Genomic DNA, 23,913 nt, shown 5'->3' with positions numbered 1-23,913 from the left:
TACAAGTAAATCAATATACGTAGGTAAAACCAAATAATTCGTAGCGTATTTCTTCTAATTAAAATATTTGTAAAGACTAATTAAATAGAAAAAGGTATTATAGTTTACAGATTAATATTATTAAAATCAGCAATATTGAATAATAGTTAAATCATCAGCTCATAAAATATTTGTAATTTTCTTAGGCTTGGGTGCGTCAAGTGTATGGTATCCCCATTCCACACTGGGTGAAATGGAAGACAACATAGTTGTTGCCGTTACGCCTCGCGCCGTTTAGCGTTTGTCGTCTCGTTTAGTATCTCGTACGCTATGGACGTGAGATCCGCGTATTGTTTATTTATAGGTGGATTTAATTATTAACACTTCCAATAATTGCTTTGTTGTTTATTTGTGATTTTTAATATGTTCTTGTTTATAAACTGCATTTTTGCGTAATTTGTACGCAAAAGTGAAGAAGTGCAACAGGCGTTCTAAAGGGCCCGTGTAAACAGAGAAGTACATTGTGAATACAAAATGCCTACAGATTCAGAAAGTGGCTGCGATGTAGTGTCGAAAGAGTGGCTTCTAGCCAAACTACGATCAGATGAAAGGGACACAATTCTTATAGATTGTCGGGGATCGAATGAGTATTCCGTATCCCATATACGTTCTGCAGTAAACTTCTCAATACCAAGTATTATGCTGAGGAGGTTAGCTGCAGGGAAAATAGAACTGGCGTCAACTGTTCAGTGTAAAGAACTTAAAGCCAGGATCACCCATTGTTGTGCACAAGGCACTTTTGTGTTGTACAGTGATGGTGCCCCAAGAGATCCGGACTCCGTTCATGGTATCCTGCTCAAGCGTTTGAAGCAAGATGGCGTGCAGGTTGTTTGTCTTGAAGGTAAACTCAACTTTTAATCATAATCATATTTTTCTACATCTTTTATGTATAGTGCAGCTTCCTGAATGTAGAATTTTAATGGTATGTTTCAAGCCCTATTGTAAATAAAAAAAATAAAACCCCTATTTAGTTTAAGTAAAATCAACTATATTCACCAAAATAAGAAAACTACATATATAATGTACATAGTTTTAGATAAATTAAATACCACAATAGAAATAGGTATGATATTAAATTTTAAATTATCAAGATATTACAACATATTCATTTTAATATTGTTCACAATAAAACTCTATATATTATGACTTTTCTCATATGAAAATTGCAGTGTCATACTATAATATATATTATTACTTTTTGTATAATTTGTAGGAGAGTTAGCAGATTGAATCTAGTGTTTAGTCAGCGTTCTCCCCACTTTCCATTTTTTAAATCATTGTGTGTTTAGTAGAGAAAGTTTCTCTTGCTGAAACAGCAAGGAAAAAATAGCTAATTCCTTGAGTGAAACTCCAGTTTCATCATCAGCTCATAAAAAGCGGTTCCAACCCACAACCGCTCTGTTTACAAAATGAGTAAATATTTTACCCATTGAGTTATAGAAAGTAATAACTGACTGACTAAAAAAAAAAATTTTATTAACATATTTTTATTTTATATGTCTAATATATTTTAGTTATTACAAACTATAAGTACTATATATGTATGTATATATATATATCACTATAAACATAATATATTAAGTATATATAACTAAATTATTACTATACAACTAAAATGTCAATGTGAAGCCTGTCGTGGCGCAGTGCCACACGTGTGTGACTGTAAATGTGACAGGTGATGGGTTTGATTCCCCCAGATTAAATATATATTTTGCAGTAAATAGGTATAAAATAAATAAATTCCGTGTGAAGCTGATTTATTTATAATATAAATTGAAATAATTATTAACTTTATACTACAGTATTATTCGTTAATTCAGCTAATCGGAATGTCCACTGAATTATTAAAATTCATTTTTTTTTTCTAATAAAATACACATTTTTGATTGATTATCAATCAATATTGATCAATTGATTTATAGATCTAAAAAAATATTAAGTAGAATTGGTTTTTTTTATCTTAACATATCGCTCATATCTTTTTAGGTAAGCAGGAAGAGTGTATTAACATCAAAACGTAATCTACTTTTCGTTCATTTCATGACGCGTAGATATATTAGCCTTCATATTTTAATTTATAATATCTACATTGATCCCTTGAGTGGGATTCGAACTGAGAATAATCGTGCGTACATACATGCCGCAATTATAAAGAGCGAAGTAGGTAATGCGATTATTCCAGTAGGCACGGCCAAGGTAAAGCACGGCGTTGAGTTCCTCCACTCAACACGCAATGCCTCCAGAATTCGGCGGAAAGTGGGGAACAGTGTCTTAACACGAAGTGCCCTCTGCCTACCGTGCTGTGTGCGGGATACGGCGTGAAGTTGATTTTTTTTGAATTTGTTTGTGGCGTTGAAGTTGTTCTTGGGATAGTACGTGTAGTCGTTAGGGTTATCTTTAAATTGTTATTTAGAAACATATCCATTAACATTAAAATCAATGAAATATACATTCTATTCAAGTTATCATTTCTAATGAATTTCCTTTTAAAGTAAACACGGAGGCCGAAAGTGAGGCATCCGCTCTTCCAAACGTGAGAGAGGATGTCTGCTACTTATTGTGCTCCTCAATGCGAGACGATAGATTACGATCGCCGTAGGTACTAACTCGGGCCCGCCCGTTCGCGTTTCCGCCTATGGTATATTTTATGGGCTATTAAAAATACAATATCGTGAGAGTGTACCGATCTGTTGTTTTATAACATTATATTTGTTGTAGTGCACACATATGACTCAGTATGGGCATATGCAAAGGAAATAGATGTGTATATAAATTTCATTCCAGTCGCGATTTCGATTCATAGTATGTAGCATATGTTCACGGTATCTTTTCTCGTATTTTCCATAGTAATTCTAGAAAGCACAAAAATACCAGAAGGGTTTTATCAAGAGTTTTTAATACTCGAATTATATTCGCAATATTCATATAAAAAACCTTTTTCTGCAATAGTTTTGCTCTAGAAACTTAACTTGTGCATAAGGATTATATTAAAAGCTATGATTAACTATTAAAAGCTATGTAAACATGAGTATATTCTCGATGAATTGCGTAATACATAGTTATGAATCACTTTTCTTGTTGATATCGTTACGTACTACTAGTTGAAGGAGCATGTACTTAAGTATATCTGAGGCAGTTTTTAAATAACTACATAGGAATGCTTAGTTAGAGTTTTTTAAAAATATTGTAATAATTGGCGACGTCTGTGTGTTCCGCCATAACACCGTTCGGGGTGTTTTACCACTGGTTCCCTCTGCCTACCTGCTATGCGTGACGTCTGCCAATATCATGAGTTATGGTGAAGGAACTGTGAATGAAACATTAACACTAATAATAAACACACGATCAAAGGAGGCCGGATGCCTGCATCGCTGCGGTCTTCGTGAAACGGAAGAGTGCCGCAATTTTATTAATAAGTTCCTGTTTCACTCACGTCCTGCCAATTCTATCAAGTCATATTTTGGTTACTCAAAATATTGCCCAGACTTTCAAGTGAAAAAATTATAAGAAAATAAAAAAGCCTTCTAATTTTTCGCCAATAACGAAAATTATTCTATATGTACTTATATCGTAATAATGTAGAAAAAAATTGAATATTTGTCTTGACTATGTTAAGTATATTTAACCGGTTAAGCTAACCAGTTTTTGGGCGACTTAATAGTTAACGTTGTTAATATGTAGGTGTACTTTAGTCTGTAATGTAACTGTTTATATTTAACTAGTTTTACCTGCGACTTCGCTGGCTTGGCCAAATGAAAATAACTGAATTATCAATCATGTTCTCGCTCTCGGGAGCTGTCAAGCTATCCCACATTTTATAATGTAGAATCAGCAGTTGTTGAGATTAGCGTGTTCAACGTAACTCAGCTTTATAATAATAGTTAAACTATAACATTACACAATAGTAATATTTTCGCATTTTGCTTTAATTTGCTTTGTATCTATGCTTTCGTCAACTTTGTTATTTATTTTTTTGTTTATATGGAAAATCTTTTTAACTACATTATTCTTCATCTAAGTCAAATAAGACAAGTAATTCATGGTTTAGAAATGAGAAATAGACAAATTCTGGAAACTTAAGAATATTCACCATAATTCTTTGCAAAACATTCAGCTTTATCAAGAAATTTATATAGTATATATATTACTAACAGGATGCTACCAGATCGTCTCATCTTAGATGCTTTTCATTTTATTAACAGAGGAAATGCCATACATCTGGTTCTCGTAACCGGACATAATGAGCTCATAGAGGAAAACGAAATAGTAGAAGGATGCGATATCTTACCAAACTAGACCACGCATATTCATAACAGCTTTAAGTGATATAATTATAGTTTTATTAATTACTACTGGCCGGCTCGCTACTTCGCCCGCTTGAACTACACAAATATTTATTTACTAATCTAAATCACTTTCATGTTCTAATAACATTATCATTTTCCAGACTTATATACAGACTATTCTATGTATAGATGATGCCGTCCTGGCATTGTGGAATCTGACTTTAATCGCGATGATTGTGAGTTCGATCTCCAATCGGCATAATAATTATTTTTACTAGTACTTAATATTTAAAAAAATATATAACTTAACTTCAATGTTTATAATAATCTTTTGAATTTTATTGTAATTGTTCTTTTATTTTATTTAAAACATTAATTTTTGTATTTATTATAAATATAATAATGATAATAATAATAATATTATAGTTATAGTATTCTTGTGAGTTTGTTATACAATACACTTGGTACCTCTCTGTTTCGTATCGTTGCGCAACAGTGACCAAGAATTAAAATTTGTGTAAAAATATATACAAATTATTATTCTTATTACAAACTTAAATTCCTCTCGCTAATGTTTTCAGTTTTGTTTCTTGTTCTTGATTATCATTACTATGGAATTGAAAATTTTGCGTCTTACAATTTTGAAAACATTGGAAACAACGAGAGTGTTTAAATTGTAGAAAAACTAATGAAATATTTCACAAATAAAGGTAAAATATTTTTGTTTTTGGTGAAATACATATTTTTAAATCCATTGCGATGAATAGAAAAACCGATTTTTGTTAGATATAAATTATTGGATTAGTTAATTGAAAAAAAAATTGAAAACGAATTTTAGTTAATACAAATTGAATACTTCCTTCTTTTGCTGCTGCTGTTTGCTATGAAACAAGAGATAATTAACTAATAAAAAAAGGATGCTTTTCACCGCATAGCAGTGCAGCCAGGGAGAACCTAGCTTTGAGACACTCTGTTCTCCACTTTAGCAGAATTTATGCCGAAAGAGGTTCTGAGGCGTCTAAAAGCATCCTACGGCCTCTATATGAACTTATTAAACTTAATAAATTCATATAAAATAGCATCTAGTTATTCGGCTGTGCCAATAAAGGATTATTTAAAGACAATATTAATTTATTGAATATTTTAAATGCATCAAGTCGATGTAAGTGATGATAGTTTATTAGTCACAATGGTAGTATGAGGTCGGGTGCTCGTCGCTGCGGCGACTTTGTCCCGTTGATACTGTTATCTGGGAATTATCGCTCGTTCAACGGCGCCATGTCATTATCGACTCATCTTCTAAATGGGCCAATGTGTGTATTAGTTATTTGAAAAGTTAGTTACTAACTTTTATACTAAAACTAATTTTCTCAACAAATTATATATATAGACAAATCCCCAATATATTGGACAACATTTTAAACATTATGTATATTATTAATAGAATAGAAATAAAAACTTATGATATATGTATTTATCTAACGTAAAAAATTCTAGAAACAAATATTTATATATAATTTTTAACTTATTATAGAGATATTTATAAAAACCTGTTAAATGTTAATAATGAACTATTTTAAAAACGTACGTTTCAGTTTTTTATATATTAATTAACTTAATCGTGCTAAAACAAGAATCATGTCTTTCTATGCTGTTAACACCTTAGTCTAATTTGGTTACAGTGCTTTGCACATCCTTCTCCCGTTTCCCAGAATCTCAATCTGAAGCATTGACGTCAGTACCGTATGTATATTCCAAGAAGCAAACTGGATAGAATCGATCAAACAGTAAGCAACCAATTATGCTATTGTTGCTAGTTTCATAAATATAAGAATTTATAGTCTCGAATATTAGTCATCTTGAATATTGTGTGTTGTATTTAAATGATGTGTATAAATATATTATAATTTCATGTGTGTTAAGCATATACAATTACATTATTTTTGATATATTAACATTAATTTAAATTTTATATTAAGTATATAAATTTTTTATTTCAATTCATGTGACAAAACAATTGAAAATGACTTTGTACGTTATATGTTTCTTGGATAACTTATATTATTTATAAGTACCTATTAAAATTAAAGATTAATTGTATATTTTAGTGATATAGATTCTGTTTTGGCAGAAGGCTTTTTCGATTCCGTACGGAACATTGCCAGCTTTTTTTCTATTAAGCATTATTGGATATCAATCACTTATATTAATATGATATGACTGTGTAATGTATTGGTTATTTTATGTGAAATTTAAACCTGAACATAAGTGTTGATGTTAGTTATTTTGATAAAGCAAATTTACAAATTTTACTTATTTCAAAAGGCCCTTTTCAGAAAACAGTACCTACTCTACGTAAGTTAGAACGCACGCGAATAAACGGAAAAATATTCAAATACAAACAAGCACCATTTTTAAAGTAATGAAAAGTTCTTTTCAATTTTATTCTATACATTCTAATAATAGACGATCTTTATGTCGCAACATAATAAACTGTGCCTTTGATAGACTTGATACAATTGACCTATCTTTGGGTACATGAAGCCACTCGTAGCCGGTGTCCATGCAGTAACATCTCGCCCACCATTCCTTTAAATTGATATAAATTGTTCCAACTGGCTTGATTAAACTCTATTTAAGGCGAAAAATTAGTGACACTCAGTTATAATTATTACGCACGCATCCAGTATTCACTTGATATTTCATCAGTATAATAAAATACAATATATTTATTTGATCGCTATAGGTACTTAATGCAATTGGATTTGTAATATGTCAAAGTTTTTGCAAGTTGGGTCAATTTTTATTTAAGTTAGGTCAATTCAACATAGTAGAGGGAACATACGCTATATTTATTGGACGTTAAATGAGACTAAGGGGTACGTAACCGTGACTGTGGGTACACCACAGTTACGGTTACATACAATGTTGACCTTCGTATTATATTTAGGATAGCGGATTCACGGATTAAAATATAAAATACAGTAACGCCCGATGTTAATGATCAATCCTAATCCATAAATTGCAACCATAGATTGAAATAGACAGAGATGGAGGACGGCATGCAGGTTAGTGATTGGATAGACATGTCAAAAAATCCAAGATTGACATTAACTGGAGATCGGAGATACATTATTAACATTGGGCGTAAGTGGTTTTACAAGATCCAAGCTTGTGTTATTATATGAATAAGAAGCATCATTCTACACTATATTAGTGCATAAACAAGCAATTTGATTATCCATAGGTGGTTTTTAGTGGGTTGTGGTTAGCGCAAGGTTATCGGTAGTGCGGAGGACGCGGGCCAAGGCTCGCACCTGCCTCCCACGCGCACCAGCGCCCGCTGCTCGCCAGCAGACGGCTAGCGTTGTAAAAGCCCCCTCCGCCTCGCTCCCCCGTCCTCCTCGCAGTTATGCTATCTATGTTATGTCATATCATAAATATGAGTATGGCTTACTAATTATGTTGTTTATGAATTCTACGGAAAATATGTTTTGTATGTCATGGTAAATATTCTACAAATTGTTTACTTTGTATAAATTATGAATTATTGTTGTATGATTGATCTCTACGTAAAGCGATGTTTACAGGAGATATGCATAAGTATTAATGATGCTTAGATAATTTTTAACATGGTTTTTTTTTTTTTTAAATATCTTGTTTAGCTAACTTTTAGAAAAAATATAATAACATATACCTCTATTTGATTGTGGCAACCCTAACAGTTGCCATAGTCGAGGGTGGATGATGGAATCGGATATTTTAAGTAAGGTTGTATAAATGTTTTATTTGTTTCTATTTCTGTTTGTATAAAATAAATGCCTTACATTTTTACAATATTTAACGAAACATACCAAAATAACATCGCGTAGGCGTTTACTCATGCAAAACTTTCGGTTGTTTAAACGATTATGTTTTCGTGTGTGGGTGTTACGGGCTAAAGGATTTGATTCAGCTGGCGAGGGGCGAATAACGAATTTAATGGAGTCCTTGGTGGCGAGGACACGCGCGGGGGGCGGCGGCGGGGGGCGGGGTTGGCTGGCACCGGCAGTGGGTAGCCTGGGGGGTTTACGGCGTTCATTGAGAGCGGCGGATGAATGGGCCGCGATGAGTCATCGGATCGATGAGAGCACCCCCGCGCGCCCCCCACCCGCCCCCCGCGGCTGCGTGCTGGCCCGCTCTGCAACTCCGCCTCCGCTGAAACGACCTGCAGTGTAGCAATGTTCAATTATGAAGCTTTCATTAACACTTTTGTTCTGAAACTTTTTATATGCGTCAATTTTTATGATTTTTTTTACGTTTTTATTTTACTATCTCGGTTAAGCGTTAGGTACTTATGAATACCTAAACCATTGAATAGTAAAAACCAGGATAGTATCTACTTGATATATGAAATTCTTATTCTCTCGCACTTCCTGTGCATTAAAGAGAGAAACTCTTTATTAAAATTATATTCTAACCGTGGAAATAACTGTTTTATAAAAAAAAACCTGTTTTATAAATATTTACTTTAAATGTTAATTGATAAAATATTTTTTTATTATTATTTTACATTGGCATTCTTTCAAAATTGCTTACAATGGTTTCAACTATTTGATAACGATTACTTGCATGTATATTGCATTAGTAAAAATGAAGTTAGAATATTGTCGACTATAAGAAAACATATTGCAATTTCGCCATATATACTTACCAACTGGAATGACCATTATCATAACAATGCCGACTGAGGGCAGGAAGCAGGCGCCCGCACAGGAAATGTCGGCTATAGCACCCACCAAGCACTGCTGTGCATTAATGTTCTCTAAGCACAGTTCATTTTTAATATAAACGTGCTCATGTTTCAAACTAGCCTCGTTAGTTCGTCTTATAAACTAAATTATGAGTAGTACTTAAAAGTTCAACATATAAACGTTAGGTACCTTACTTTTTGCACTCCTTAACATAAACGTATTATATATATTCATTGTTGTTTGAATATTTTTTTCTATTGTCAACAGGAGATTTCGCAGAGTTCCGCCGCGCCTACCCCGAGTGGTGCAGCGAGGCCAATGCGCAGCACGTGCCACATTTGCCGCTAATGGGACTACGGTAAGACCGGTCTATAGATATAACACCAAATCTTATAGAAAACCCTTTCTAACTCCTTCTATGATATTGAATTTAAATGTTGTCTTAAATTACTATGAAATTCTCGAATAAAAATACATCGGTTATATGCATATAATTTATTCGAATGCGAGAAAAAGAAAAAGTTTGCAACATAAAATTATCATTAAATAATTATTAGCAGTTTGTACCCGGTTGCTAATGTTACGCAGCCGGTTGGTTAGGTTAGGGTCTAATTAATCGAACAAGAAAAACTTGCACGCGTGGGAATTCGATTTCATGTGCGTGAGACTTTTTCTCCGATCACCTTTTAATCGATTCAGAAGAAGCTGCTCGTCGAGCGAAATGACTTAGGTGTGTACCTACTCTGGCTTGAGTCACGACTTCATACTAATAGTCGCTTCATGGCACAGAAAGACCTCGTGAGTGTAAATCTGAATTACTTGCACTTTATAACCCAAACTATAACGGAACTATCTCGGATTCTTTCATTTCCTAAATTAAAAATTAGTTTCATGCTAAAATAAATAAAAAATATAATAAAATTAGTATCCCGCACACAGCAGGGTATGCAGACGGAACCTAGTGTTACGACACTCTGTTCCCCACTTTCTGCCGAATCCTGGAGGCATTGCGTGTTGAGTGACAGAACTCAACATCGCACTTTGCCTCGACACCAGGGCGAAGAAATGGAAATTTAACGTATCTCCTATACGTTTGATATTGATGGAGAATACTAAAATATTTGATGATTAATACAAAACATAGGTATTTTTTCTAATATTTGCAGTATTGGAATTATTTTAACACTTATCGACGTGGGAGTTATAAAAATAAACAAATGTGGAAGAGGTATTATGTAGAAACATTGAGCATATTAGTCATCACGTGTACGTATTAGGTATTGGACTATATTTAGTCGCTAAAATCGTTGAATTATACTGGTCATACTAATTGTCCAACACAGTTGTGCAAATAAGCGTTCGTTCATTGAAGGCTATCCGGCAATTCATAATACTTTTCAATGTCGAATTATTCACTCATTCACAAATACAAGTATCGAGTTTGGTTCGATTATTTAATTGAATAAGGCGTGTACTAGACGGTAGACGGCCACTTAGCGATCCCGACTCCGCTAAATTGTAATAAGCGCTTAATTGTTGATGAAGTTAAGTATATAATGATATGGAAATTTATCGTCTTGTTAGTAACATAAAATATAGAGTATTATATTATTTAATATTTTATTATTTTCAACACGTAAAACACATCAAATACAAACAAGTATATATAATTATTGCAAGTTTGTGCAGATTTCAAATTATTAATAAGGCAATGTTTTATGTAATTATGTTCCTCTTACTTAAAATATGAAAAATTTAACGCATTACGTATTAAATCAATGTATGTAAGTACCTATATGAATAATAGATATACTTAATTAGTAATATGTACCTATCGCAACTAGCGCAACACACACGCAGGTGTGGATCGTCACTTAAATGACACACTGCACACTCATTCACAGAACTCAAACAAAAAAAATGGTTAATGAACTCATTCATTTTTGATTCGTGAGTGCGACGTCACTCGTCACACGAAGCCAGCCATCGATGTAGGTGTGCGCGATTAGTGCAAAGTAACCGAGTTATACATGTACTTATTGCATTAGACTTTAGAGAAACGCGGGTCGCGCCTTCAATGGCGTCCGCTTCATTCATGCGCCGGCCGCGCACACGGAAGTGGTACCGTTCACTATTCACTTTTTCACCTTTCACGGCAAAATCGTACTTGCTTCAATTTGTATACGAGCAGTTATATTACGCCACACTAAATAATAAACTCGCACCGGCGCGGCGAGTCAATGGACTGATTGCTGACGTCACCCGAATAAGTACACAGGTTATAATTCGTTCTTTGCGTATTTATTATTATTTAAAAGTTTAATTCTGTTTCATATATGAAATCCGTTTTCCGCCCACGAGTTTCTCTTTCGCGACATCGTTCTCTGGTCTATAAATAGTAATGTATATGGTGTAAATGTTAGGACTGCTACGCAATCGCTTTTCTAAGTTGTGGTTCAACAACCACAACTTGGATGCTACACACGTGAAAATAAAACTAAATTTCTACTTTAATATGATGATAAATTAAAATTGTTTCTTTATAATTTTCTTACAAATATTTTTGATATACCGTGACTTATCACTAGTAAATAAACAAGCCTCATACTTTTAAAATGTAATATTTTTTTAATAATAATTTTGTTTTTTTTATAACAAGCTTAATAAAAATAAAATATTTTTACTAAATTATGAAGATTGGGTAAGCAACACTTATTAATAAAATATCTTTACTTTTTATGTTAGGGCGACGAAAGGCTAAAAAATGTCTCAGAGATATTAATAATATACTAACTTATAAAAATATATACAAAAAAATGCTCTATGTTCCTCTTGTTAACTACCGCCAGGCTATATCCCTTTATTTATTTGACTACCCAAATGACATGTTACTCACGTACAGGTGAGTAACTTTGCATTTGTGCTAGTGATCACCAAAAGTAGAGCCAGAAAAAAATCACTTATAAAAATAAAAAACAACAAAAACCCCGTCTGCATAAAACGAAAAAGAAAATAAACTAGTTTTTCAAAATATATACCTAATTCAAATATTGATGACATCTTTTATATTATGCTAAAATATTATTTGAGTTTCAGCAGCTGACCTACCCCTGCACGTTGACCTTGCTAACTTTATCTTTGGACATTTCGAATTCAGGTTCTTCAATTATTTCACATTGCTTGCCAGATTGCGACTTACACGAGTCCATCATGCGAAATGGTTAATTTCATTGTGTTTGAATTAATTATTAACTGGGCTTCCATACTGGAAGCCGTAATATTCTGTGTAACATGTACTTGAAATTTTAGTTAATATTGAATTTTCTTCAATATCTTCTAATCCGTTAGTATATTATTAATTATCTTAGTTCTATAAATTAAATTGACAATATTTGGCAACACTTGTTATTATATTTCGATAACGAATTTAATCAAAGTCAATATATTTGTAATTTTTAATAAGGAATTAGAAGAAATCGCCAGTTCCTATTAACATTGTCGGTTGTGAAAATCGGCAACTTCACAGGAGAGGCCGCCAAAGCTTAAACTATTTTTTTTATATACGGTCAGTTTTAATTTAAAGCTATGTACAATGTTTGTTAATAGGGACAGGCGAAATACACTTTTACCAAAAAAAAAACTTAAGAAACTATAATATGATGCTATCACCTTACGTCATGGAATCGTCTGACGTCAGCGTCAGCCACTCTCGTGACTCCATTCACGAATACGTCTATGACTGCGACGATCACGGCTTAATTTATGCTTATAATATAAATATATACCTATAAATACAACTAATAGATGCTTTCAATAACATTAACAAAATTCTATTTATACATAATAGAGTGAAAGAGCATTCGGAAATATGTAAGTAGCAATTTATGAAAATAACGTCTCTTAGTACTCTTAGGTTTAGAATTCAAACATCAAAGTGACCTATCATAATTATTACCAACTTAGTCTAGATAAATATGAAATTCGTTAAGCGCTTTTAAAAACACAGTACGACAGAAGAAATTTCGTCACTAAACATGCTTGTGTAGAATTCGGGAGGCCAACGGAGAACGGAGGGTCTTGCCAAAACATAATACCCTTTTAAATTATAAATGTATCATTGTAAACGTTTTACTGTTGAACAATAGAGCTATTTGATAATTTCCTTTACATGCAATTTGAGGTCATTTTAAGGCTGTACCGTATGATTACGTTCTCTTTGTTTTCTCTGTCAATGTTGCAGAATAACATATGTAGAAAGTAATGAAAAGTAACATAAATAAAAACATAATTAATCAATAAAGAACATTTTAGAAAGATTCTAACTAGAGAAAAAGATTGCTTTGAAAAAAAATATTCTGGTCTCTTACTGGTCAAAGTGTGAGCTAAAAGTGTTTTTCGTCTACTCCTGCTAGACCGCTAAACTTACAGCTCTGAAATTTTGCAGGAACGTTGTGGACGACACGGTGATCCCAATAGAAGTAGAAGAAGTAGTAGTTTGGTGATAATTTTAATTGTAGTTTTTGAATAAATGGTCAAAATGTGTCCCATAGAGTTGAGTCGTTTTTAAGTTCACGCGCTCAGATTGAACTTTGACTAACCTAACCCAGGGCGTGCAGCGTGCGGAGAAAAAAGAAAATTTCGCAAAATTTGGCGCAAAATAGCTTCGCTCAGCTCCACCCGACGTGTAAAGCATGTGGCGGATCCTAGTTGTGCAATATATATATATAAATCGCAATCGTATTATATCGTAACTTAGCAACTATTACTCGATAAATTACTTTATCAATGCTCACTGAACGGTGCAACATGATTTTTTTCCTGTAAGTTTCCACACGGTATGAAGGTCACTTATTTTTAGTAGTTGCAAAATAATATATAATTATTTACATTTAATTTTTAATTAATATTTATTTCTTAAAACTATGATAAAACTTGACAGCTTTGAAAAATTTCTTGTTATATTTTTTTATCTGCATATACCTACATATATTAAATTTAGCAAACAAAAGTTTTCCAATTGCTAGTACAATTATAAAATTATATTTTCTATATCATATTATAAAATTATTTTATAACCACGTATAATTAGTGAAACTTTTGACACATTTTGTTGAGTTATTCGATACGATAGCGTCGGTAATGTTTAATGAGCGATTTAAAGAAAAAAAAATACTAGGTAAATGGTGATTGTGGTTTGCGGCCTCGCCACACTTGATGTACGCTATAAACATTTGTAATATATAAGATGACGATATTCAGTACATTACATTAACAGCTTATTTAGTTCTTTGTCCGGTCAAGTCAGCTCGTTAACGTCCTGCCAGGATGAGAACTAGTAAGTCAGACATTAAAAAAGCGTCCCTTGCAGGCGGTCATTGGCTGCGGGCGGCGGGTTGCGGGGGGGCGGTCGGCGGGCCGCATTCCTGTGCGCCAGCGCACGCAGCAGCACGCCCACACGCACGCACACCTACCCGCTACGTTATAGACGCAACGACTCGTATATAGAGCTCGTTCATTAATAACGCCACCGGGGCACCGGCCGTGTCACGGCTTCCGGCGGCCCCTCTCGCTCGCCTTCATTCAAATACAAATTACATTCGAACGAAGCCGTTGCGCGATGTTGTCATTCTGTCGGATGAAGCTTATAGAAGCGACTAGCTAGCGCGCTAACACCGTCGGTCCTTTGTTTTATACTTGCGAGGGCGACGATATTATTAACCACTGTTTATTGAGTAGGTATAAATAAACAGGTGAGTTTGCGATAAAATTGGTCCGCTCGCCCACGTTCAAATCGAAGTAAATAGCTATGTTGTCAGTATCAGATCAGTTAGAATGGCGCGGCGCGTGGGCGAGCTCCCCTGAATGGACGTGTCGAGCGTCGCCCACGCGCGGCCTACGCGCGCTCCTTCGACGCTACCTACTATAGGTGCTCGTTGTCTACTTGTACCTACTACTTTATATAAACAACACGTAATTAATAAACAACGAGGATAAAAAAATGAAACGAATAAAATGTTTTCAATTACCTCATTCTACCTACACACATACTTTAAATTATTAAAGTAGCAAAAAGCCCACCAGTACCACTGCACTGAGGAACTGACTTAGGTATTTCAAGCCTTTTAAACAATTTTTATTACATAATGGTGACATCAATTTATTATAATAATGAAAATTTCAAAGAAATACACATAGCCATGTGTATCTTACTCAATGACTTTTTAAAGATAATTAAATATTTATAACATTTTCTTAATTATATCTATTACTGAAATATTATAGTAGAACTTTTATTGATGCTACTCATTCATATGAAAAATAATGATTGCTTATCGGATGCGTGTTCAAGTAGCAAAGATTGTTTTCAATAAAGGGAACTGAATGGCGTCTCGCGAGTCGCGATTGAGAGGGCGAATTCGGGAAAGTTACCGCGTGGGTGTAGACGCGTTGGCGTCGCGCGGGCTGGCGTGGGGCGGCGGGGGCTGGCGTGGGGCGACGGGGGCTAGAGTAAGGCGGCCATTGATCCACGGGGGCAGGTGAATGGGGCACCCCTCCCTCATTGAACAACCCCGATCGATCTCGCCGAGGCCCGGGTGCCTCGCCGCCCTCGCCGCATCCGCCGCCCTCGCCTCCCCTCGCCCGCGCCACGAGGTTACATACTGACGGCGCAAACTTCAACCTAATTTGATAAATTATGTGTCAAACTTCTTTATATTACGTTAGATGTTATGAATGCGATCTAAAATTTAAAATGCATCGCTTGTGTATATAGAAATATGCGATATGATTAGAAAAATATAATAAGCTTGTTTCTTATCATTATTAGTGAACTAATAGATAATTGTTAATCATAAGTTTATTATCATAAGTTAAATGAATAATAGAAGGTTTACACGAAAAATTCCCAAGATATAGTACAAACGTATTAACTATCATATAATATGTACCTGAAGACGTATTCTATACATTAATATTAGATTATTTAAGTTAAGCTTTTGAGTATAATTTACAGGTCCCTCCGTATATCCGGCTCGGGCTGCGACGACGCGCTATCGTCCGGTTCGTCGTCCGAATGCGAGGATGCACACACACACGTGCAACAGGACTTTCCCGTAGAAATACTGCCGAACCTCTACCTTGGCAATTCCACGAACAGCGGTGATTGCGAGGCCCTCGCTAGGCATAATATCAAGGTATAATAAGGTTTCTGTGCATAATAATATTCATATTTTTAACCAACTTCTGTAAGAAGGAGGTTGTCAATTCAACAGTTTCTTTTTTTCATGTTTGTTACTAGAACTTTTGACTGGGTGAACTGATTGTGATGATTCTTTTTTTATTTATAAATTTGCACCATATTTCTGGGTTTATCCCGATTTATTTGTCTTTAAAAATAAGAAAACATTTTATTTTTGAATTTAATGTTTCATGATTTGAGAGGAGTAGTAGTTACAGCATCATCGTCCTCATTTGGGTAAATTATTATATTTTAATATCCTCGCTTGCTGGTAGATAAAGCACGGCATTAAGTTCGTAAATGGAACGGAAATTACGAAACATCTTACCACTACATTCTCTGCGCTATGTGAGATGAGTGTGAAACAACTCTAAATTTAAAAATAAATGTAAAAATATTGATTTTATATCGTAAAATTACTTTTAATTTTAGCTCATTGCTATTATATTAGATATTTAAATAGCCTAGTTACTCGTTCAATATAATTGCTAAAGTGAAGCAAATGCTAATTATAATATGTAATTTTCCAGTATGTGTTGAACGTGACGCCGGATTTGCCCAACACGTTCGAGGCGGAAGGATGCGACATCAACTATCTGAAGATACCCATCGCTGACCACTGGAGTCAAAATCTAGCAGTGCACTTTCCACAGGCCATACGATTTATAGGTTCGAAAAAATACTTTTTTTTTGCTATTCTCATGCTTTATCCCATGCGGTGTAGCTAGAGAGAACGGCGAGCCAAACACTACCGTTTGTGCATATGTCTATCACCTCGTCCACTGACATCCATATTCTTCATGCTATGCTCTCTTCATTCAGGGTCGCCGAAAGGGTTTATATCGGTATATATGTATCTCCTAGGTGACCATCCTCCAGTATCATCGGATACTGTGTTCTCGAGGGTCAACCGGGGTCCCCTGTGGACTTTTCGATGGCGACTTTTTTCTTTTTTCTGCTCTGGTCAAGATATATATAATTAACATAGATAGATATAGATTTAAGATAGATAGATTTTGCCTCTCAACAGGTCGAAATGTCTGTCTCGAATCAGTGTTGAAAGTTTAGAAAGGAATGTCTGAATCGGATACAGCGTGAAGCTGAAGAAAATAAAGAAAATAATTGTTTGAACTACCAGCATGATAATGTTATATTATATAAAAATATGGAATTAATTAAAACTACTTGAATTGAAATTTATAAGCAACAATCTCATTTACATTTTGATTGATATGTATTTGCTGGATAAACAGAAAAAAATATATGAAAATACATTTCACATTAGGTATATCAATATCATTATATGATAAGATAATTTAGTAAATTATTTTAGTTTTTACATATTTACTATTATTGCTTACAGTTTTGCATTTAAAGTATCTTTTATTTAAAAATTGCCTATTAAACACTTTCACTGTAGGATATCATTTAGGTCAATCGTACCTACATAATTTAACTAATGTTTTCGCATAAACATACATTATGAAATATATGACTAGAACCTGCTCGTTGACGAGCTCTTTACACAATTCGAAGGTTGGCAATTTTTTATATTGATATTTAACTTTTACTTCCGTTAAGAATGTTGAGGCAATTAGTACCATGCAGTGGGGCAATGAACTACTAAGTCTCTGTGACTACGTAATTTTAATATTAATATTAGTAAATACGTTAAATAATAATATATTTCGAGTTTAAATATTTTAATAAGATGATGTTACAGTTGAAAAAGTATCTGACTTTTTTTCTTTTTTCTTTCTATTCCCACTCAAGGAACTATTTATGCTAAACAATATTTTTATTTCCTTTCTTTGGTAAGATAAAGCACAGCATTAGGTTGTTATTTGTTATGTAAATATCTCAAAAGTAAATAGAAATAACAAAGATAGTAACATAATATACATTAACAAAGCTTACAAAAGTCTAAGAGACTTTTGTATTTTCTTTCTTGAATTGAATGTACAAAATAAAATAGTTTGATTTGATAAATATATTGTATAATTAAATTAACAGTGTCTTGGCAATAAATTCCCTCTGTCTACACTTCTATATGTGGGATATATCGAGGAAAATACTAAGGTGTCCCTTTTTATCATACAGAAGAAGCAATGTCCGCCCACTGCGGTGTCCTAGTTCACTGCGTGGCAGGCGTGTCGCGCTCCGTGACGGTGACGCTCGCGTACCTCATGCAGCGTCACCGCCTGTGCCTGCGCGACGCCTTCGAGCTCGTGCGCAGCCGCAAGACCGACATCGCCCCCAACTTCCACTTCATGAGGCAGTTGCACTCGTTTGAACGGGACCTGGGCTTACACGAGCGGAGCGCCAGCCTTCCCAAGGTGTGTATCATTTGTGATATTATTTTAATTTGTTTTGATGGGATTGAATTTTAAATTTAATGCTTTTTAGATTATTTTCTTAACATAACGTTGAGCTAGATGTGCGTGAGGCAGTATGTGCCTAATGGGCGTACAAGCTAAAGTCGTGAATTCAATGTCCATTTTTTATATAAAAAAATATTATCATTTTCCTCGTCCTTTTCGACAAAACTCAATTCAACATTTAACATACCCCAATTAGGCGGAAAGGCGATATGAGACGAATGTCTATCCTCCGGCGTGAATGTATTTGGTGCGCCATTATCCTCGTATCGGTACATGCGACATACGTGACGTTGTGCAGTGCGGTCGTGCGTGCGCAGGTGCTGGCGGAGCTGGGCGTGCGTGAGGCCGCTTGCTCCTCGTGCGCGGCGTGCGGGTGCGCGCCGCCGCCCTGCGCGCTCTGCGGCGTGTCGCCCGACTCCGGCATCGAGTTCGACCGCTGGGCCGACGCGCACCACAACTAGCGAGAGAGAAAGAGAGTCACTCTTCCATTATTGTTATTGTATTGTGCATTTAGTGTTATTTTAATACTGTGAAGATAGTTCGAGTAACGAAATACAACTTGGGCAAGGGAGATGGGACGTGTCATATAAAATGTTGCTTTGCGTGTCTGGAGAGGAATTAAACGAAGCTTTACAAGAACAACCATTTTTTTTTATTCAATAATTTTCGTTTTTGTTTTAAAGTGAATCCTTTCCTACCTATATAGTACTCTACTATTCTTATACATTCTTTTTCAAACAAAAAAGAATACAAATGACAAAGTGACATAGTTATATGACGTGACAGGTAGAATAAGTAAAATTCTTAAAAAATGCGTAACGTGACACTTGAACAGTCGAGTACGGAGTGTGGAGTACGGAGGTGAGCGATTGCGACTGATTGGCGCGATACGACGGTAACTGTTGCGTATTTATAGTTAAATAGATACATTTTATATATACACTATTGTAACGAGATAACGGTATTAACATAATTATTATGTATGTTCGTAATATTATTTTTTACAAAAACTTTTTATCTCTTATTTATAATCGCCCACCTCTAATAATTAATTATTTTAATTATAGTTAACTCTAGTTAGTTGTCACAGATAGATGGGACGCAGGTGAACTTCGACTACTGCTATATCCATATATTTAAAATCGAAGAGTATATTTATAGTTAAAATAGATTAAACATAAATACTATTGTTTATTTTTCTATTGATCTTCTCGTAACCTGTAACGTGAATTTTGTAACCTCAAACGATTCCTTTCTATAGTTGATAATATTTTAAATGTTAGCCATTAGTCACGCTTATAAATGTGTATTTTTTATAAAAAAAAACTATAGTAGCTGCAGCGACGCCAGTATTTACGTGATATATTGATTTTATAAAGTTATTATATTTCAATTGGCATTTATTTTTAAAGTGCTGTTAAATCGTCATATTTTTCTATATTGTCAAAATTTTATTTCACCGTCTCCTAAATGTATGTAAATAAATCAAGCTTTAATGTTAAGTATGTTACGATATTGTAGTAAATTGTTACGAATTGTAAATTTGTTGTAGACTAAGTCTTAAGGGCTTTCGGTTAATTACGTCACACGAATGTCATGTTTTGACCTCTCCCCTCCCTGTCACAGGTGTGGCCACATTTGTGAGCCCGCCCTAGTGTGACGTCACATATTTTGCAATTTTACACCTACAATTTATAAAATTTAAATAGCAGTGACGAAATTGTGTGCATATTATATTATGTCAACCCCCCGTGTGACGTAATCAACGGGTGGACCCCTATATAAGATGAGATTGGACTTCCTATCGATGCCAAGCGGTCATCACTCGTTATAAGCTTCACGTTGAAACAGTTTTATTAACATTTTGTGAAAGTTTTAAGTGTATTTGTATTCCTGTACTCCGTGCGAGTACGCAAAGGCGATGGTGATATCATTTTTTTAGCTTTAGTTGCACGATATACTCGAGTTTTCTATTTCTAGACGTAATTTTATGGTAAATCGTATTTGCACAAAATCACCAAAGCCTGAAGTTTACATGTAACGTCATTGTATGCCGTTAGTTTAATTTCAGAGTCCGATTCATACTTGGGACACCTAGAAGTTATAACATAAAATATTATTTTAATGATTAAGACTTTTAAATGAAATATTCTGATGTTATCAACAGCCATACGCAGCATGTGTCACATTCACGTTAGAATCGATCCCTGATAAAAACGGCAAATTTCTGTACCTGTAAGAATAATTGCAGCAACTCCTGTGACAATTTCATGTATTTTTTAAATTCCTTTTATGTATTATTTAGAAAATCTTTGTGACAAGCGATTGAGGTGTCTTGTCTTGAAAATTTGTATCGCACATATTATAGAAAATTATCATGGATCCATTGAGGTCTTGTACAAATTCATTAATGCCACACGGCAAACATAATTAACCTCAAAACAAAATATAAACACTGTTAAACTATTTGTTTTTTATTTCTCTTAAAAGTCCTTTTTTAGGTAGTATAGTTGATCTGATAGTGTACGAGACTAGCATAACTTTGAAGACTGAATATATTTTAATGCATTTATGTTATTGCCGTACAAGCTTAGCTTAGCTCATTACAACATAATATATTTTTTTAGTTTACTTTGAAATGAACTCTTATATGAATTGTTTAATGCAGAATCGATTAAATCTATAAAATAGAAAATGGAGATATATTTATATATGCAATGATTAAAAGTGCAGTTTGTTTTTTTAAATTTCTTTTACAATATAAATTCCAATAAATATTATAGAATACATTTATAAAGATGTAGCTTCAACTTGAACTTCACAATATGTTTTTATCTTGAAAATAAAGATGTTATTCTCTTATTATTCCGGCATGCTGTCTCAAATCGAGAGGTGGTGCTATTTTGCAGGATGAGCCAAAAAATAAGTTTTGTTCTACATAAATTTATTAGTAAAGGGACATCAATGATAGTAATAAAACAAAGTTAATGTTAATTAATTTATTTTAATGTTGATAATAATTAAAGTAAATACACTAAACTCTATAAGCGATACAATGATTTGTGTAATAAGTATAATATCAGTTAACAATATTGAGGGTCCTTTCGTAAGAGACTTCTAACGTGGAATACGGGAGTTGCTCCCATTTCTACAGTATAAATATATACAAGTGAGCCGAAACCGTTCTATAAAATATTTATTCTCGCTAATTGACTATCGTTGGGTGAAATATTGAGGACAATAAGTCGCTCAGTGACTACTCTAACACCTACCTCCAATAGGCCTCGCATACAATCCGTTAACTTTCGATATAATCGTAATTTCATTAAATAAACTTTTACAAATACAACGGGAGTAAAAACCTCAATGCGATGTTAAGATCTTATTAGCTATTCTATATACAATAATAAATTGGTGCCACCAAATGTAAAGCTAAGTAGTTGCTAATGATAAAATACCTACGAGCTACCGTAGTTGTGACCTGCAGTCGTGGAGCTGCCTCGCGTTCAAATAAAGGGGCCAACCATACATTACGTCTCATAGATACGCCGCCCTTGTCATGCTTACATTGTGACAATTTCCCAAAGTAGTGACGTCACATATTTAGCAATATACATCCAGAAATTATTAAAACAGCTGTTCCGATATTATGTTTGTATATTATATTTCGAAATGTGATGTCACGAAATATAGAACGCCATCCCATCCCTTGTCATAGAATGTCAATTGTTGAGTTCTCTCAAGTCGTAACGAAATTTATGAATGGTCCCTACAGGCAACGGAGTGAACATTCTTTTGGCACTTAACGTGCTAGTTTATTATATCAATTTACACGTATCATTTTTCGGTATTTACAAGAAGGCAAAGTTTTTATTGCTTACGAATTAAGGTTAACAAATGGTGTTAAGTAAGAAACTGATTAGCGATACTCGTGATGAAATTGTGTCATACACAGAATTGTGGCTGATGATATAAAGAGGAATGCTTACAAGAGACAGCAAATAGAATCATTATTTGGAATGTAACGAAGTTTAACTGTTAAATATAATTATCTGTGAAAGAAAATGATAATTTGATTACTTGCTAAAACACACAAAGGCACCCACAGATTAAATTTGTAATTAATATTGGTCCTTCTGACAAAAACATCGTACACATAATATTTTATTAATGATAATTATTATAATAATGGCACGCGGCTAATTTGGATTACGGGCTATATTTTTCTATATTTATTTATTTTCTATGTGCCATTTATATCTTCGAAAATATATTTATACATATATAGACATCTAAATTTCAAATATACTCAAATAATTTCTATATAAACGGTAGATGCTAAAAATCACTGTAAAACATTGCACTAGCTGCTAAGGCGATATATATAAAATACCGATCAAAATCCCTGTCATAAAAATATATTCCTTTATAAGACATGTCTTAACTCTATGATTGACATAAAATTGGTGCCAATATTGGTAAATGATTTTTGAGGAATAATTTCCAAAATATAAAAAAATCTTTCTGGTCCATAAATGTGTAAACTATTCACATATAAAGCACAAAAACGCATCTTAGAACGTGTTAAACGAATCCTTATTGTAATACTGAAAAATTGTAAACAAATTATACAGGATTCATTTACTTTCGTTGCGCCACTATAGTTTCTACCATACATTTTATATATTCATCTAAAACTTATATGGTTAATATGAAAAAGTTATTTAATTTATATGATGTCCATATCATTTCTTAATTATGTTTATGTTTACATAGAAATACTCCAATGTAAATGTCTCGGTTAAAAAGAGCAGACCATTTAGATAAAATATACGGAACACTGAGGTTTAGTGTACTGCATCGATGTCTCGCTGTGCACGTGATATCTTCACCTGAAAATAAAAAATATTTATTAATGCTGATTACTTATTAGTTTTAAATTGTATTCAATTTAGCACAAAAAATGGGCAGTTTAAGTTTCAATCATTACATGATAATGTTTATTATATTTAAACAATGTATACAAAAAAAATAAAAGCTATTAGAAATATACAATATTGTATTGTTAGAAATTAAAAAGTGCTTAACGTATTTCAAATACAAAAAAAAATAGAATTATATATACTCCATATGTTTCTAAATTATTCGGATAGACTTTCTACGTAAACATAATTTCGTAATTGCTGTTTTAATTCAATAATTGCTAGGTTTGTCTTGAAACGAGTACGGGTTGGAGT

The 23,913-nt window shown here is 33.7% G+C and overlaps 2 protein-coding genes across 9 annotated transcripts in view; one reads left to right on the top strand and one right to left on the bottom strand.

The window, feature by feature from the left end:
* Positions 1-226: 226 nt before the first annotated feature.
* Mkp3 (Mitogen-activated protein kinase phosphatase 3) lies at positions 227-21,142 on the top strand. Of its 2 annotated transcripts, none has more exons than XM_085196015.1 (6): positions 227-880; positions 9,326-9,416; positions 16,071-16,251; positions 16,826-16,964; positions 18,396-18,631; positions 18,994-21,142. In XM_085196015.1, the coding sequence occupies exons 1-6, from the start codon at positions 514-516 to the stop codon at positions 19,135-19,137; spliced, it is 1,158 nt and encodes a 385-aa protein (XP_085052141.1). In that variant the 5' UTR covers positions 227-513; the 3' UTR covers positions 19,138-21,142. The 2 variants fall into 2 exon arrangements, with proteins under 2 accessions (XP_085052141.1, XP_085052142.1); XM_085196016.1 differs by having other exon boundaries at positions 18,975-21,142.
* A 518-nt stretch (positions 21,143-21,660) lies between these two features.
* Positions 21,661-23,913, bottom strand: part of cno (adherens junction formation factor afadin) — a 49,970-nt gene continuing 47,717 nt past the window's right edge. For all 7 annotated transcript variants that reach the window (XM_085196009.1, XM_085196007.1, XM_085196010.1 and 4 more), the window contains one exon: positions 21,661-23,568. In XM_085196009.1, coding sequence (XP_085052135.1) covers positions 23,565-23,568 — 4 coding nt within the window. In that variant the 3' untranslated portion in view covers positions 21,661-23,564. The remainder of the gene's footprint in view (positions 23,569-23,913) is intronic.

Source organism: Heliconius melpomene, chromosome 13 (genome assembly GCF_056956725.1).
Source record: "Heliconius melpomene rosina isolate 202511_hmr_F chromosome 13, ASM5695672v1, whole genome shotgun sequence".
Lineage (NCBI taxonomy): Eukaryota > Metazoa > Arthropoda > Insecta > Lepidoptera > Nymphalidae > Heliconius > Heliconius melpomene.
Note: the sequence above shows the minus strand (reverse complement) of the source record. Positions and strands in the feature narration are given on the sequence as shown.

Excerpts from the sequence above, each read along its gene's own strand:
- Mkp3 (XM_085196015.1), top strand. The coding sequence starts at position 514 with ATGCCTACAGATTCAGAAAGTGGCTGCGATGTAGTGTCGAAAGAGTGG. Across the intron at positions 16,252-16,825 it reads TCGCTAGGCATAATATCAAG|TATGTGTTGAACGTGACGCC; the intron begins GTATAATAAGGT and ends GTAATTTTCCAG. Across the intron at positions 16,965-18,395 it reads ACAGGCCATACGATTTATAG|AAGAAGCAATGTCCGCCCAC; the intron begins GTTCGAAAAAAT and ends TTTATCATACAG.